Source organism: Ammospiza caudacuta, chromosome 2, assembly GCF_027887145.1.
Source record: "Ammospiza caudacuta isolate bAmmCau1 chromosome 2, bAmmCau1.pri, whole genome shotgun sequence".
NCBI lineage: Eukaryota > Metazoa > Chordata > Aves > Passeriformes > Passerellidae > Ammospiza > Ammospiza caudacuta.
In genome coordinates, this window is record NC_080594.1 from 16,563,695 (window position 1) to 16,582,526 (window position 18,832).

General features: G+C 39.1%; 1 protein-coding gene across 2 annotated transcripts in view; it reads right to left on the reverse strand.

Annotated features, from left to right (window-relative positions):
• Positions 1 to 4,473: 4,473 nt before the first annotated feature.
• MAP3K7CL (MAP3K7 C-terminal like) overlaps positions 4,474 to 18,832 on the reverse strand; it is a 28,960-nt gene continuing 14,601 nt past the window's right edge. For both annotated transcript variants that reach the window (XM_058800089.1, XM_058800088.1), the window contains exons 4-5: positions 16,279 to 16,394; positions 4,474 to 6,093 (exon numbers count right to left, since the gene is read on the reverse strand). In XM_058800089.1, coding sequence (XP_058656072.1) covers positions 5,913 to 6,093; positions 16,279 to 16,394 — 297 coding nt within the window. In that variant the 3' untranslated portion in view covers positions 4,474 to 5,912. The remainder of the gene's footprint in view (positions 6,094 to 16,278; positions 16,395 to 18,832) is intronic.

The window sequence follows — 18,832 nt, forward strand, 5'->3', positions numbered from 1 at the left end:
TATTTTAGTACTGAAGTGCTCTGACTTCAATGCAGTTTTCACTTTACATAGGCTATTTATCAAGGTTTTATTTATCTTTAATGCAAATACAGCAGTTGGCATAGAACTGGGCTCAATGACCCTTATGGGACCCTCCCAACTCAAGATTTCCTATGATTCCATGATTAGCACAATAGTCATATTCTCATAGTGGTTATTCCTCTTTCTGTAGAAGAATCATCTGCAACACTCTGACATCTGTATCACATCATCACTCTGTTAATTCTAGACAGAGCTGACAAAAACATGACCTTAATGAAGTAAATATTCCAGTATAAAATTTTAGTGTAAACTAGGCTTGGAAAAGTGCTGGAATACATAAAAAAAAAAGCTTCTTAATGCTGAGCTAAGGACAACAGCCTATACATTCTATTGGTGCAAGCCATAAGCAGCCAGAAAGCAAGCAGTTAAGGGAACAGCTCACTCACTAGTTCCTCTTCCTAGCTGTACCTACTTCCTTTCCATCACTTAAAGTTCTCATGTCACTTAACTCATTCCTTGCACCCAGAGCATGGTTTGGCATCTGGCTGCACATTTGTTACATCGGCGCACACATCCTCATTTCGTTTCCCTAATTCCTGTATTAAAATTTAGTATAAGATTAAGACAAATAACTAAATCCACGGACCACCTACTCTCATATTTTCTAAGCAGCTCAAGGAAACCAAGCATGTCTCACAGCAGACACCTGAAGGCTGGTAGAATTCCTTGCTGCCACATACCAGCACCGAACCACAAAACATCACACATAGCACTTGGAAACCACCTTGAGCACATGGTGATCATCAGACCATGTCATAAGATTGTCAGACAACTGGATCTGAGCTCTGGGCTGATGCTGCTTACTCATTGGGGATGGATTGTGGTCAGGGGGATTGAAGGAACTGAGGTTTAGAAGGGGGAACTGATAATTGGCGTGTAGAAAAGCAGAGTGACTCATCTGCTAAATCTTGTGCTTTCTGCAGAATAAACCATTCAGTGGAGGAAGCCTGGGCTGAGGATAACGGTGATTTGTGAATGGTTGTCATCTTTCATTCATATGGCTATGAATAACATATGACATTACTTGTTAGGAGCACTGAAAAACCTAGAGTTGACTGGCACTGTCCCAAGCAAGGTAGATTTTTCATTCTTATAAAACAATCTACTTTGAATTTGAAGTGTCAGCCTCACAGTTTTGGTGTGCACCTGAAACATCACCTTGATAACTCCCAGTTTAACATTGCAAAACCAGTGAAGGAAATGGTGAGGTTGAGGCAGCCCCTCCAACTCTGCTTTGCTACCTTCCCTTCCTCCATAGGGTGCCCCCTGGTGCAGTCATGCAGTTGATGTCTGGTGTTGTCCCACAGAAGAACATCAAGATGGACAGCAGGGCCCAGCTTTTTGGTGCTTGTTCAGTCCTAGTCTTTCATTGCTGCACACCTTCCAGGCTGTCACAAAGACAGTTAATAGTTTCATGGTGGGTTTTCCAGGGATATGTATCACCGTATCATCCATGCATCTGCACGCCATGACATCCCACCAGGAGGGAGAAGACCTTCAGATCTGTGGGTGCACAGGCATGACTGTGGAAGTGTGAAGATGGGAGACAAAAGTCATGGCAGCATCCAGGTTTTGTCAACTCTCCTCACATTCCTGCTGGACAGGGCCAGTGCTCTTCCTGTTACATCACTGCCTGGACCAAACTTCCTTTCCCTGCAGCCCTGTTCTTCCACCACTGCACATCTTGTACCCACCACAGAGAGGCAAAACTCTTCCAGAAAAGTGGTGTTCACAGGGGTCCCAGGATGAGGGAAGAGACGAGAATCTTGACTCCATGTTTCAGAAGGCTGAATAATTATTTTATGATATATATTATATTAAAAGAAAATTATATACTAAAACTATACTAAAAGAATAGAAGAAAGGATTTCATCAGAAGGCTAGCAAGGAATAGAAAGGAATGAACAACAAAAGCTCGTGACTCCCAGAGAGTCTGAGCCAGCTGAAGGTGATTGGCCATTAATTAAAAACAACCAATATGGACCAATCAAAGATGCACCTATTGCATTCCAAAGCAGCAGATAATTATTGTTTTTATTTTCCTCTGAGGCTTCTCAGCTTCTCAGGAGAAAAATCCTGGCAAAGGGATTTCTCAGAAAATATCATGGTGACACAAGTCTCTCCTGTTCCTTTAGACGCTTCCACTTTGTGCATTGATCAGTAAAAGAATTTTAGATAGGGAACACCACCAAGTGGCTTTGTGGTTATTACTGTGACCAGCTAATTTCTGCAAGGTGTCCTGTGACTGCAGATGAAGCAGCAAAGAGTCACGTGGCAGAGCTCCCCAAGCACACAACCCAAAGGAAGGCTGAGAACACCTCTCTGTCCCACCTGTCCCCACAGGTAACAGTGTGTAATCTTTACAAAGGCCTGGATGATGGAAGCCTCTGGTGGGAGGTGACACACTTCCAAAGATCATTAATTCACAAAATCAGACAGAATAGAGATAATCCTGAAAAGGGAAACTTTTTTTTAAAAAGGCAGCGAACTCAAACTCACATCTCCTCATCTTCCAGACGTTCCAAGCGTCAAGTCACCCTTGGCTCTGGCTGTTTCAAGCCCGCATGAGTCATATCCTTGCTAACTGGAAGCCTTAAATTGAGTTTGTTCAGCATTCTTTACGACGGAAGGAAGTTGTTTAGCAATGACAGAAAATGGAAAGCACAGGTCTTGTTTTTGTTTCAATCCTATGTACTTCACTGTGCCTTGAGTGGTTTGAAGAAAATGCATTTATCATAGTAGTGGCATGCTTACTTTTGCTAACCTGGATAACCTGGATAACAGCAAGAAATACACTTTGTCTGCAATACAGCTGCAGTTCTCACAGGTTGTAGTCACATGTTATAAAATTGAACCTTTCATTGGTACTTGATTTTTCAAAAACTGGCTTCTAAGTTTTTGAACTTCTAAAATCATCTGTGAAGTAATTGTATAAAACTTGTTTTTATAGTGTGATAGATACAACAGGACCTAACATGCAGATCATTTCAATCAGAACACAAACCATATTGCCTACATGGAAAATAGAGGATCAGTATGATAAATACTTTATTAAAAGCCTAATTTCAGCTATTTAGTCAGCAGAGCTCCACTGTATCTAGAGAAAAATTCAGCATGTCCAAATTGGAGATTTATTTTTCACTATTATGCTCTTGATGAACAAATCAAGAGATGGATGATAGATACAGCAGTTACCCCTCAGAAGGTTGTTCCAGCTACCTTTACTCTTTTCAACACCTGGATGATTTTCTGCATGATGTAGACTATGCTACATTTTAATTTAACTTGCCTATGAATATTTTTGGAAAATTCCATTTCCCTACCTTCCTGCCTTTGAATCCCACTTCCCCAAATATTAAAAAAAAAATAATTTTCAAGATACACTAATTTTTCATCCTTGGTACTTCTGTATCAGTTCTACTCATTTGTATTGGGAAACAATTTCTCTGATCTCCTGCTCTCAGGCTCATGAGCATGCATGCAGGCAAATATGTTCATACAAAGCTGTTATTTTTTACTTTAACCATAACTAAAAGCAGGAGGAAAATTTGATTGCACATAGCTAAAGTCCAAGTTGAATATAAATCTTTGACTTAAATTAGTTTGGGATGGTTTAAGAATTTCATATTTATCCAGGCTTGTAGGCTGGCCCACATCAAAAATTTGGCATCTGCACACCTGTAAAATATTTCTTGAATTCTTCTATACTGGTCAGAACCTACAGGTTAGGAAAAACATATTCCATGACTATTCTCCCAGTGCTGATTGCCACAAATGAGGTCCAGCTTTCCTCCTCCACCTGACTGTGGCTCTCTCTCAGGTTTTTCTCCCAGCATATGGTCTGTAATTTTTCTGATATCTAAAGCATGGTGACTGCACTTAAATAGAAAATTTCAAGGTGAACACAGTTATTTGCAAGTAAAGGTCTGCTGTCTGATCCATTTGCATCCAAAGATAGTCCGTCAATAAACTAATTTTATGTACTTTATATGGCTTTCAATGAATTCACCGAAATCATCTGACTGCATGATGTTTTTCAAGGCTAGATGGAAAAACCTTTGACTAAAATGACAAACTATTTTAAAATGAGAATTCTCTTGTTCAAAACACACAAACACAGGCAAAAAAAGGTAATTCTAACTTCTGTGGTGTTCTGTGCTCAAAGCAAAGCTCTGATTTCTCTTCAAGTTATGTTTCCCAACAGTGCAAAACTCAAACAAGACTTCAAGACTTTTCCAGCATTTCCAGGCCTAATATTCCAAGTGGTTTTTATTAACTATGTTTTTTTTTTTCTACAAAGTACAAGGAAAATTGGATCCTCAGATAATAAGAGGAATAAATACAGTATTAAACTGCTCAGGGAGCATTCCAGCAGGAAGCCCATGCCTCAGGAGTGGTGATATCCCAGGTACAGCAGGAAGCAGTGCCAAGTTTGGATGCTGACACTGCCCTGGTGGCTCAGGAGGAGAAGTGGAAACAAGGTTCTCCTCTCCTGCTACCTCTTCATGCTCTCCTGCTGCAGTGCTTGGAGTATCACAGAGCCACTTTTCCCACCTGTGCTGCAGGGAATACTGTAGGCAGTTAGCACAGATAAATTACAGGCAGCTTGTAGTTCTTTTTTTGTCCCCTTTGCTGCCAGGAATTGTTCTTATTAACATGAAGTTCTGTTTTCATGGTAGATTAATGATAATAATCAAAGCTAAAGTCCTGGTGCAAGTCTTAACTTCATAGTTTTCAATTACTAAGACCCAGTACTACTAACACATTAAGTTGAATTCTAAGCTCATGAAGATGTAACAAGCAGCATCTGACAAGCAGAGTTTAAAATACAGGGTGATTTGAGAACATTTAGAACATAAAAGGGTTTTTCTACATCTCCTTTTAATGAAAAAACTGCTCTATGGATAGAAATGGAGGTATAACCAAGATTTTTAAGTTGATCTAAGAAAATACAGGGATAAATAGAGCAAGTAAAACTGACATTTTACTTCCCAGTTATTTGTGTATCACAGAACTCCTGTCCCTACTTACAGCCACTTATGTTTCAAAATAGACCAGAAAATAAGAACAAAAGAGCCTTACAATAATTTTACAGACATAGTCTCAGTTGAAAGTATGATGAAATTATGATTCTTATATTAATTTTTCATTTCTTGCATGCCTAAAAGTACAATAAAAAGGCACTCAAGTAATCTTTACACTTAAGGCAGGAAAGTTTGATCTCATCTGTTTCCTTTTAATTTTATAACTTGAAAATTATCACTGGCAGTGCACTTGTTTGATAAAATAATTTTGTTACTTCAGTTTTTAATGTGCAGTTTTTCAGATTTTATACAACAGTGTGAAGTTGACATCGAGTATGGTTTCTACTAGTGAGGAGATCTGCTTCAAGATAACTTCCAAGCACTTTATGCATGAGGAAAATAATTTAAAAAGAATTTACCAAACTAAGATTAACATACATGTATTCCATATATTAACATTGTCCCAGTCCTTAGTATGATCCAAATTTCCAACACTATTTATACAATTTTCTATTGTGTCCATATCTTCTTAAATTGGAAGAAATATGTTTAGAAAAGAAACCTGATCCACTAGAACATATAATGGGGATAGATTAACTTCAATTATGTTATTTGAAATAAAACATTCATTATATAATGGATGAAATATCCATTATATTAAACTACTGGGTGGCAAGCATTAAATCAAATTCAGACTTCAACATACTCTGCATCCGTAGTAAAGCGTTGTAACATATGAAACAGATCTTTATTTTAAAATCTGTTTTCCATTCCTGTAAGAAGTGCCTCCCATGAGCTGGTTGGGAGTTATGAGGAGCCCTGTCTCTTTTGGTACTGTATCCTGAGCTTTTCCAGCTGCTCCACGCACTGTGTCTGGGCCAGCTTCAGCGTCCGGTTCTCCTCTGTCAGCTGTGCGTACTCCTTGGCCAGCCGAGCAGCATCCATGCTCTCTTTCTCCACTTGCTCCAGCCTGGCAATCAGCTCCTTTCTGATTATTATGGAAAAAATCCCAATTATTACAAGTGGCAGTAGGCAAAAATTTGTTGTCTTGTGTTAGGTCAAAGGTGGGCTGTGTGTTGTGAACTTAGTTTTTATTACTTGAACTTGTGTGAAACGAGGACATAGAAAATGAATTTTTTAGAGTTCTGTTTTTTCCCTTTGTGAAAAATGCCAATTAGTTGTTTTTAAAATTTTAATAGTAATAAAGTGGTTATAAAAATAGCAATATAATTAGAGTAATAAAAATTTGGACAATTAGGGTTAGGACAATATGAGACTATAGGAACAAAGAGTTATGGACCGTTCGGGTACCTCTTTCTGGGCAAAATAAGCCCGAAAAAGGACACACATTAACAGAGGATTAACCCTTAAAAACAACAGCCTGTTGCATATTCATACACCTCATACATGATGCATAAATTCCATTCTAAGAAAGGATTCTGTCTGGTCAGTGACAACTTCTTCCTCTGAATCCTAGGCAAGGAAGAAGTTCGTTTCTTCTGATGAAGAGCAATAAATTCTCTTTCTCTGAAAGATTTAGGTATCCCGTGGCTGCTATCTCGCTGCAAGTCCTTTCTTTTAAAAAGTATCCTACATAGCATAGTTTCTAACATTTTTTTACAACCTAAAACTATATTTAACACTTAAGAGAATTCATACAGCATAACTTTTGAACATTACACATATAATATTCATTTTAATATCTGCGCAAAGCCAATCATAAAATACACTTTTTTCATACCTTTAAAAGACTAAGCTTCCATAATCTCAGATTGGTTTGCTGTTCAGTGAGCAAGCCTGAAAAATGCTGTTTTCATGTGTCTGTATTTGGGACTGTTCAGCAGAAGAGAAGGCTTTGGGGAGACATTAGAGCCCCTTCCAGTACCAAAAGGGCTCCACCAGAGCTGGAGAGGGATTCTTGACACGGGTGACATGACAAAAGAATGGCTTTAAACTGAAAGAGAGCAGGAAATGGGATATTGGGAAGAAATTCTTTCCTCTGAGGGTGGTGATGCCCTGGCACAGGTTGCCCAGAGAAGCTGTGGCTGCCCCATCCCTGGAAGTGTTCGAGTCCAGCTTGGATGGGGCTTGGACCAGCCTGGTGGAAGGTGTCCCTGCCCATGGCAGGGGATTGGAACTGGGTGAGTTTTAAGGTCCCTTTCAATCAAAACTAGTCTATTGATTGCATGATTCTGTGATCTCTAATTTCAGTAAGAGTTGAGTGCACAATTCATGGTGGAGAATCAAGTTCCTAGAGATGACTTGCTAATACTTTGCCAGAAGAATAACAATTTATTTTTCTCTCGATACCAGGTATCACTGAAAGAGAGTGAGGTGTTCTTGTTTGGCTGGTTAGATTTAGAAATAAATAAAATTTATTTATTTTGGTTGGTTGGTAAGTTCTGTGAAGTGCGCCTGGTTTCCTTTTCTCTACTACAAACAAATCCAGTAAGTAGTGGGCACTGAATCTGAGCTATATATATTTCTATAATGTGTTTATACTCAGATCTTAGCCCTATTGCTGAGGAAGAGTTGCAAAGCTGACCCCTCCTGGTCCTCTTAAGTACAGACACAAGAGGATTTAAGCTGTGACTTCTTCTGGATGGAATCACACAGTGCCCTGTATTCCCAGAGCTGGCCAGGAGCTGGAGTTTCCTGTATAGTATCAACTGAAATTACCTCAGCACAAGTGGAGATAAAAGAGGTCTTAAAACATGCTGAAGGCATGAATAACTCACAGAGAATCTAATTACTCTCCCCTTAGTCACCCACCAGGCCAGCCTGGCCTCTGGGTTTCTTTTTCCCTTTAAGTCAAAAATTCACCCATTACAGGAAGTCTCTTCTAAAAGGTTCTTTTGATCATTCTATCTCAGAGATTAGTTAATCTTTTAACTGTTCATAGCCCTGTGACTTTATGTCTCAGTCATGTCAAAACAGCGCTGGTAGATCATCAGTGGGAAGTTGTTCATGCCTTCACAGTGGATAGATTTCACTGCAGTCCTTAAAGGAGCCCACTTGTCAGGCTAGACCAGTGCTTTCAGACAGGAAATTCCTAGAGATCAGCAATTCTATTCCCACAGGTCAGAGTGTTCATGAAAAGATAACATTTCTGTGTTTGCTGATCACTTATGTTATATAGAGCACCAAAACTGTAAATCTGCCTTTTAGAAAAACACTTCTGAGTGGCCTTCATTTAGGATCAGGTTAACCTTCCTCTGTCTTTACTGCAGCTTTCACTGATAGCAGAGTTTGCCCATGGTTTAGTTGACTGTTTACAGTCACAGTTACTGCAGTTCAAGGAGTCACAAGTTAGAACACACCTTTGGTACAGCCATTTCTACCAGCTGTGCTTCCCATAGATCAAAAAAAAAAAAAAGAAAAAAAAAAAGAAAAAAAAAAGAGAAGAGTTAGCAGCTGTTACAGAATTTTAAATCAGCCAAAGAGGCAGCACATAGGCATCTTCCTATATGATATCTTTGTTTTGTACTACTGAGGTAAGGCAGAGCAGCTATGCTGCAGCAAAGCCTCCTCTGTTTCTTTTCACCTGGTGACAGGTGCATTCAATCAGACCTTTGAGAGGAAGCATCAAGAGCGTATTTTTGCTCAGTAAAATTCTATGTACATTTAACACAATATAGCTGTACAAGTTTTAAACACAGCAAGCCACTAACAGGTTCATTTTTCTGTGGCTGGGCCATTCTAGATCGACCAGTTTTTACAGAAGCCAAGACAATCTTGCAAGACAGCTCCTATTCATGGGCCTGAGACCATGGAGGAGAAATACATTCAGGGACAATGAGTTTTTACAACTCCAGATGTTTGGGGTTTTTTTTGGTTTATTGTTTGTTTGGTTGGTTTTGTTTTTTTTTCTCCCTGGACTTCCTCTGCAAGACCTTTATCTCTAGAGACCAAATAAGAACTTCTGCAGTATTTCTTTGCAATTATTCTCTGGTGCAATGTTGGACTGAAGGGCTAAATGAAGCTCTTTCAAATTACAGACTGTTAAATCAGAAGTGTCCAAACAAATGAATTCAGAATCATTCTTCCTTACTTTTCTTACGCTCATGAGCTTTTTGAAAGGGAGATGCAGTGAACCTACTAGTAGGGAATTAGCATCTTAAAAGCAGTTAAACTTTTTCTGTGGGAACTTTCAGTACTTGAAAAGGAATGGCACTGACTCTTCTGGACTTGAGCCAGGAGAGGCACAGACAGACAAGGTGCAAACTCAGACAGCTCCAGTAATGAAGGTCAGTTCTGATTTGATGGCGTTCTCTGCAGGCTTGGCTTTCATGCTGCTCTCCAGTAATATTCAAGCAGCACAGAAAACTTCTCTCCCCCTCCCCAGGATTTAGATTCTCTATCAAACAAACTGTAAATGCATTAAAATCAAAATACACTCATTGCTGTAGTCCACACTCTTGGACCTCCCTCACAGAAAGCAGTTTCCTTGCACTGAGGTAGTAAAATTGCCCACTTCTGAGTCAGCAGAACCTACTTAGTCCTTTCCCATCAGGATCAACACCTGTTTACAGGATAGGGTGATGTCTCAGGCTAATACTGTCAGCCTGCCACAGATCTAAAATTAGAGTACCAGGGAATTGCTAAATGTTATGAATGGTGTAGCTTAGGAAGCTCACAAAAGGATGAGGACAGTAACTAACATTTACATCTGATCTAATCCTAGATTTGAACTTAGCTTTCAGAGGTTAAAGAACACCATGCTAAGCTCTTGCACCATCTAGACCTTGTTGTGGATGCTTAATAAATAGATGTAGCACTGTGTAATCTGTGCTTTCTGTTAATGGTTACCCCAAGTTTAAACATTAACAGTATTGATAAGTTATTTTCAAACTAGTGCTGAGGTACTCAAAGCTTTGAGCCAATCTGTAATGGGTACTTGGAGTGTTCTTTTTTGGGGAGGGGTTTGGGAGGCAACATTAGTGATTTGCATCATAAACACATCAACCACAAGCAGGAGAAAAACATAGCACTGTCTTAGGGAAGTTATTTCTCTTGTTCTGGCCTTAGTAACCAAACATGCAGAGAACACAGCTCCTTGAAACTCATATTCACAAGGAATAAATACAAAGAAAAGTGACAGACTAAGCAGATAAATCTGCCTGGAGATAAGTGTATTTAGAGATGGACTGACACAAGGAAAGCAGTTTCCAGAATACAAAGACTCAGATTTGCCTTTTCCCCATTGTGAACAAGGTATTCAGGATCATGCATCTGTGGCAGTACAGTAACTTCTCCAACAGCTGCTGTGCACTGGTGGCCATAAAGGCATTTTCTCTTCCCACATTTGCCATGGCTTTCCTATCAGGAGGAATTATGAGACCCTGCAAGGTAACTGCTGTCTTGAGGAGACTGCCATTGCATAAGTCTACTAATAAATTAAAAACCAATACCATTAAAGTCTGCTTTAACATAAATGAAAATGTGTCTCAGATGGCAACATATAAAAGGTCATAGAATGACAGAATAGTTTGAGTTGGAAAGGACCTTTCAAAGGCAAGGACACTTCCTCTAGAAGAGGAGGTCTCTCTTTGTATTAGAAAAGCTGTAATTTAATTTCTAGTATTTGGCAAGTAACATATGCATACATGTGAGATGATGAAAAAACAGGTCTAGAATGGGAAAATTATTGAGCTAAAACATTGCCTTTAAGGTTTACACCAATCTTTTTCTGAAGTACCTAGAAGTCTGAAAACTACTTGTCTTCACAGTGTTGGGAAAGTCACTCAAGAAACAATGTACTTGGAGAAATCCTCTGGACTAAAAAGCAGAGAAATAGTCCTATGGTCATGAGAGCAAGCTAAAACATATGAAAGGCTCCCACAAAATGAAGCAGTCGTCTCCACTGCATGCCATTTGCCAAGAGGGGCAGTGGGATGCTGGATTTTATCATCAACAGCATGTCCAGCAGGAGCAGGGCAGGGACTGTCCCACCGTGCTGGGCACGGCTGAGGCCATTCCTTGAGTCCTGATTTCTGGTCCAGTTCTGGTCCTCTCCCTACAGTGAGGGACTGGAGTGTGTCCAGAGAAGGGAACACAGCTGGGGAAGGGTCTGGAGCACCAGGAGCCATAGAAGGAGCTGGGGGGGGGGTCTCAGCCTGGAGAAAAGGAAGCTCAGGAGGGACTTTCTCACTCTCCACAACTCCCTGACAGGAGGGTGCAGCCAGGTGAGGGTCAGGCTCTGCTCCCAGAGAACATGGGACAGGGAAAGAGGAAATGGCCTAAAGTTGTGCCAGGGGAGGTTCAGATTAGATATCAGGAAAAACTTTTTAATGGAAAGGTTTGTAAAGTACTGGAATGGGCTGCCCAGGGAAGTGGTTGAGTCACCATCCCTGGAGTAGTTAACAAAACATGTGGAGGTGGCAGTGGAGGACACAGTTTAATGGTGAACAGGGAGGTGGTGCTGGGCTGGTGGTTGGACTTGATAATCCTAAAGGTCTTTTTCCATCTTAACAATTCCATGATTCTCTGTCTACTCTAACGTGTAAAAGAAGGAAAAGAAATCATATCCATGGCCAAGAGAACGAGTGATCCTAAACCAGGTGGTGATCAAATGATCTTTTCTGTAGAGTTATATTAGAATTGTCTGGGGGAGGAAAAAGAGATAACCATGCAGTGCTAAGAATATAAGATACAGCCAGCAACCATGGCAACTCTAATATTTAACTACATAATCCAGGGTCATTATCTAGTAATAGCAATATAACAAGTGCTCAAAATAACCAGCCATCTCATCCCTTTCACCCAAAGTTAGATACCCAAAACCATCTGTTATGGAAATACGTGTGTGTTTCTGGAACATAAATTAAATTACATTCTGTGCCCTAAATGTGGTGTGTTCTTGTTTCCACACCCTTTTCTTTATTTTCAATCATGTCTCCCATTCCAGAGTGGTTTTTTCCCTTACACCACGTATTGCTGGCATAAATGTGAAGAGTGTGAGTGAAGACAGAAACGAAGCTATGATTAAATTAGCAAAAAAATCTACCCAATGTTCTTTCAAATTCTTGCTTCCTTTTTTATTCCTGAGTAACTTCTTTTCCCATCTTTATTTGCTTTGTCCTTTGATTTCCCCTTTTTTGATATTACAACCTCTTTTTCTCTCTCACATTTCCCATTTTCCTTTGGAACACTTGTCATCTTCTCTCCCACTGCCATCCTAGTACGTTCTCTTGCCATCTATATTGCACAAAAGAGAACAAGTAAGTTTGTTCTCACCTTGATGAAAAGCAGCCCTTGTCATCTCACTTCACTGACTTTTTACTTTGGCTGTACTTGATGCTCACATTACACATCAAGCTAAGCAGAAGTAAAAGCCTTTGAAAAGTTGTAAAAGATTCAATGTTTTTCACTGTTGTTAAAATAATGTTTAAAGCAGAATTGACTCTATAGTTTTATTGGGTTTTTTGTGGTTTTTTGTTTGTTTGGTTTTTTTTGTTTGTTTGGGTTTTTTTGCTAAAAGGCTCTAATACCTGTAGAGATATTTTTCAGGTTAACATTATTTCTTTCTCCTAGCCAACAAATAAAAAATATTTGCTCAATCAATTTTCTGATTTTTTCTGTCAGTCATAGCCTTCAGCATCCTGTATGCACTGTCACAGGCACCACAGGTACAGAAACTGCCAGGTGAGCCTTGTCATTGGAATGACACAGGAGAATTGATCTGTGGAGAGGAGTTGGGAACACTGACAAGGATACCATCCAACAGCATTTGTGATTGCCTTTGGTAAAAGTGTACACTGGAGAACACTATAAAAGCTGTTTGTTCCCATTACAAGGGATGCAACTTGATCACTGTCCATTTTATCAAAGTAGTATTTAAGAGAAATAGACAATAGATAGTAGGTGTAGTAGAAAATTTGGAATCTTCATTTCCATACATTCAAACTCAAATGTAAAAGAAGAAACTCACAGCAGGGGCAAATTTTAGGAAATTGCAACTCTATGTTTTCCGTTTGATTTTAATTGGTTTTGAGGCTAAAAACTTGTGCATCTCATCAGACATTTTAGACAAGTGAAAGCATTCTTCCCTTTTTAAAATGGAAGACTCAATACTTCCAGCGATGGGGCAGCCAGGGCTGTCTGGGCAACCATTTCCAGTGCCCTAACATCCTCACAAGGAAGAATTTCTCCTTTTTATCCAATCCAAACCTTCTCTCTATCAGTTTAAACCATACTGCCATGTCCTATCTCTACATGCCCTTGTAAATAGCCTCTCTCCATCTTTCTTGCAGGCTCCTTTCAGGTAGCGAAAGGCCACAATTATAAGGTGCATATATAAGTGTATACATATATAAGAATATACACATGTATTTATATACATATATACACTTATATGTACACACACAATACTTGTTTTATGCATGCCACCCCAGCCATTATAATCTAATCTTCATTCAGTATATGCTAGTCCCTAAACTGCTTTTAACTCCCTTACCATAAGTGCTGAGAATATTTTTAGACATAAATCAGTGAACAGGAGAGCAAAACTCCCTTTTACTTCTTGCTTATTCCTTTGCCTCCACACTTATACTCCCTTTCTGTCTAGTTTTAGTTAAAAATCAAGGCTGTCATGCTCAGGTTTGTTTGCTTACATGTGTGTAAAGTTACATGTATGCTAATAACTTTTTAATCCACCTTTCAATTTCAAGCAAACCATGTGGTAAAGAGGTCCCAGTTGGTTTCTGGAGGGTTTAATAAAAACAGACTGCTCCAGAAAGGAAAGATATGCAGTGGGGGAAGGCATGAGACCCACTCCAAAATACTACAAAATGGACAATCTACTTGGAGGAAAGAATTATAAACAATCCACATCTGGAGAAAAAATATCCTCAATTTGCATTTCCAGCTTGTTAAACCTCAAAATCAGGCAATTACAGTGCAGCAGCTTGTGAGGAAATGAAACATCCTTGATCCCAGTGCTGAAGGATCACCTTTTCAGATTAACACACATGGGAGGTGTGAAAGGTGCTGCCCTGATATTTGTTATGTTTAGACATTTCACAGCTATACAGCATGTGAACAAAAGGCTACAAATACGTAATTAGAAAGTACATGTAAGTCTCAATAATATAATTCCATCTGTTGCCTTACACAGCCACTCAAACATCTGTTTACTGGGGCATGGAATTCCCAGAACAGGTTCAGCACAGACAGCAGTGGTGGAAGCTTCCTGACATTGTTCCACTGTTGACATCCACTGGTGGAATGAAGGAAAGTGCCAGCCTGAAGCCCTTGAATTCATCCAAGATAAGCCCCTCTGAGAGGCTGACCTCTGGGCTCAGAGGTTGATTAGGATAATTGTGAGTTCAGGTAAATAACTTTGTGCATGTACCTGCTGTTCTCAAGAAGCATTTCTAATTTAGCTAGTACCACAGATTTATAGATTAAAAAATTGCATTCAAACAGCAATTTTTTTATTCCAGAAAGTGCAAAAAAATATGTGAATGTCTCATTTTCACGGGTTCCAAGCATTCTTCATAAATAGGCATAACTGATTCAGGGTTGTGCCAATAATAATAAAATTGGATTTATATTAGTAGACTCTAAAACCAAAATGATTGAAGCCTACCTTTGGTGTTTATAAAACTATAGTCAAGCACTTAAACAATCATTTAATATTTTATATTGTGCTTGGATTTTCAGAGTAGACGGACACATGGTTTCCACTGAATTGATTGCTAAATATGTAAGCAGCTTATATCAGACAACAAAATTTGAAAAATCATTGCAAATTTAAAACAAATTACTTATCTTCTAATCTTTTTAAAAATACTAATTACTTTTGATTGACCAACTTCAATTAATGGTGAATCAAATGCAAATACTGCAAATATGAATCAAATGCAAAATGCATTTTCCCATGACATTGGTCATCATCGTTTTTAGCTTTTGTTCCAATCTGTCAGCATCTGAGTGCCACACTGATCTTCCAGTGGAAGGGGATTTGCAGGGAAACTTCAACTAGCTTTGACACTTTACGCAAAAAATAACTATATTGTGGCTCTAGCCATCAACCCAGATAAAGACATCTCACTTTCTTACCCTGCATAGTTTGGATTCAGGGAGTTCTTTGGCTGTCTTGTAAGACCTACAGGATTTCAAGTTTCCCTCTTGCTTCTGCAGCTGAAGATTCCCGTGGATGCAAACTTGGCTAAGCTGCAGGGTCAGCTGGGCAGAGATTTCACTATTCACCTTCTTTCCTCTCTCTAAATTTCTTTTTCAGATTTCTTGTGGAAAGGGACTGACAGCCACAGAGTGCACTTTGCCATTTAATAGTCAGGCAAAAGATGACAGAGCTGTGAGTACAGGCCATATACAAGTGAAAAATCCTCCAGCTTATTCACTTTGGGTATGAACAGCTGAGATGCCAGTGTATATTGAACCAGTGTACACAAAACCAAAGCAGCTCACAGAAACATGTTTACTAACATTGTCAAGGATTCTAAGCCTAAATAAGGATCCATTCTGTTCTTCATTAAAGCGTGCAATGTTTATTGAAAAAACTAGAATTGAAAAGGAACCTACACCAGATGAGCTGGATTGTTATGTGACCTGGAGGCTGCCAGTGAAGCTTTTAAGGGACACCCACAAAGCTGAACTGTGACAGCCCTTAGTGGCCTCAGTAGATCCTGTAGAGCAATGACCAACTTGTGACCATCAGGCAGAGGCATGAAATCATGGGATCATAGGATGGCTTGGGTTAGAAGGGACCCCCAAGATAATCCAGTTTCAACCCTGTGCCACAGGTAGGGACACTTTCCACTAGGCCAGGTTGCTCCAAGCCAAGTCCTGTCCACCCGGGCCTTGAACATTTCCAGGGATGGCACACCACAGCTTCTCTGGGCAACCTGTGCCAGGGCCTCACCACCTTCAGAGGGAAGAATTTCTTCCCAATATCCCACCTATCCCTGCCCTCTCTTTCAGTTTGAAGCCATTCTCCTTGTCCTGTCCCTCCAGGCCCTTATAAATAGTCTCTCTCCATCTTTCTCCTAGGCTTCCTTCAGATACTGGAAGGCCACAATTACAATATATGTATAAATACATACACAAGCATATATGTATAGAAGGTCAGAAAATACAGTGTTAAGCTTTCATGTTTCAAACAGGGTTTTGCAAAGAGAATATAGGACAGTAAATTGGGAAAATTACTCACTTTCTTTCTTCCAGCAGAGCAATTTCTTTCTTGACTTCATGGTACTCTTCTGCTATTTTGCAGTGCTGTTTATACACCTGCATAGATTCCTTAGAGTCATGACAAGGAGGCAGAGGCTTTAAGAAAAAGAAGTTTTTGGAATGAAATATTAGTTTAAACCCCACATATTTTGAAAGTTACAATATTTATCTAAATTCCTGTGAAAATACCTAAAGAATTTTTTCCCTTAACTGCAATATATGTCCAACTATTCCTAGTGAAGGCCTTTCAAAGAAGGAAAAAACCCAAAACAGTTCCCTGCATAAGAATATATGTAAAACTTCAAACATATGTGTAAAACTTCAAACATTGTGAGAATTTTCAGAACTCTCCTTGTCAGCTTTGCAAAATATCCTGAAGATTTTTCAAAGAAGGATTTCTCCCTTGCCACCCTCTTTTTCAGTAAGAGTGATATGGAAATGCTAAAGCTGATGCACTGATCAGACCTATCACACACATCTTTACACTGCCAGGAACTGACATCATTGCAGCAACATCATCTTTTTTTTCAATGCATCCTGAATGTAATAAATATGGCAAATAAAACCAAGCTGTCCTAGGACTCCTTATGTAAATTTAATCAAAATTCTTGAAAATACATTTTGGTTAAATGTAGGTGCTTTTTGCTCCTTAAAAAATAATGCATCTTAATTCAGGCTTCAGGTTTGACTGTCACATTTTGGTTATAACACTTTCAGGAAGTATTTTTAAGTTATTAGCCATGAATCTATTGACTGTAAATGAACTCCAAATAGCAAGCTTGAGCCACCTGTTTGAAGTAAAAGGAAACACTTAAAATAGTTAATTTACTGCCCATTTAAATAACACCCAATTGCCTTCCACAATATTAGTAGATTGCTTTGCATTTCTTGCTGTCCTACCTTGACTCTTGTGTGTAATATAATATTCCCTTAATGACATTATTAGGAAAAGAAAAGCCCAAGTAGGCAGACTTTTCCTATTTATGATCTTGTAATCCTTTTTTTTAATCTAAACTGAAAATTTAAATTTTACTAAACATGCTCAGAGACAAAGATGAAAAACATTTTTGTTTGGGGGACAGGGTGAGCTGGCTTCAGACATAACCCAAAGCACAGATGTAAGCAATGTATGGAGCTTGCAAGTACTTGTGGTTGGTATGTGATTCCTCACTGAAATTTTAACAGACACTCATATTCCATAGTCTAAATTTAAACTGCTGCAGCAGGATTGTTTCATAGCACATTGTTTCATTCTCCCTGATCTTGGAGATTTTGGGAACCCAGGGAAAGGGCAGCCCAATATTTGATGAGTCTAATCCCTAGAAAAGGGCTTTTAATTGCATTTCAGTGAGGATGAGCAAGAGCACCATTCATATAGCCACCCAAATAATAAGCATAAATTTAGCAAGACTGAATATAGAAGTCTCAGTGCTCTAATCCAAGAATGTGTGGATGAGCCAAAGCAGCATCTCTGCTATCTACCAGAGATCAGCCACCAAGTGTGTCACAATAAAACAATTTCGAACAGTATCAAGGGGAAAGTCCCCAAACAGTGATACTTCAAAAGAAAAACACAACAAAACAAAGCAGAAAAGACCATTTGCATTTGCTTCCAATTTAGTTTCCACTAATCTAGCTGGTTTAAACCAGTTTAAAAATTAAAACAGTGCTCAGTTTCTATATTCCAGCTTCCCACTCAAAAGATATATATAGAGAGCTAAAAATTATCAAGTCATGCTGAAACTTAGTATCTAAGGCTCACTTAGAACCAGTTGCTGACTTTTAAACCCCTTCCTATTATTGTTTCCTCTTCAGTGACATTTTCTCTTACACTGATATTTTAGCACTTAAATTAAACTTAAAATGAATTAAACAATCAGTTTTCTAATTTCTATTCTTAAAATTCTTCTCAATTTGTCTGATGGTAGTAAGCACTATATCAAGAATATTTTAAATTGTTAGTGTATTATTTCTTTAAAACATTATGTTACAGTGTTTTCAAATGACTAGATAGAATATCATTGGATCATGTCATAGAGTGGTTTGGATTGGAAAGGACCTTCAAGAGCATCAAGTTCTAGCCCCTCCACCATGGGCAAGGACACCTTCCACCAGGCCAGGTTGCTCCAAGCCCTGTCCAACCTGGCCTTGAGCACTTCCAGGGATGGGGCAGCCAGAACTGGAGAATTTGCTTTACTCCTCTGTAATTTGGAAACTACTAAGAAAGGCTCCAGAGATATTATCTACAGCATCCATGAGCAGTTTCTGGTCAGTAGCATGTGAAACAGGCTTATTTAGCAAACAGTCTTCTGCAATAACACGGGAAAAGGAGAGATACAAATCTCCATTCCATGTGGAAGGACTTTTTTAACAGTCTGTGGCCAGGCAATGGGAAGTACTGCAGATACTGCACTACAAAATGCCCAATGGCATTCCATGAAGTCTGTATAACATCTTTATGTTAAGGGATTGCTAGTTTACCAAGGTGACTAATTTTAGAAGGCCTTAATGAAGTTCAATTTGCAGTATGCTTT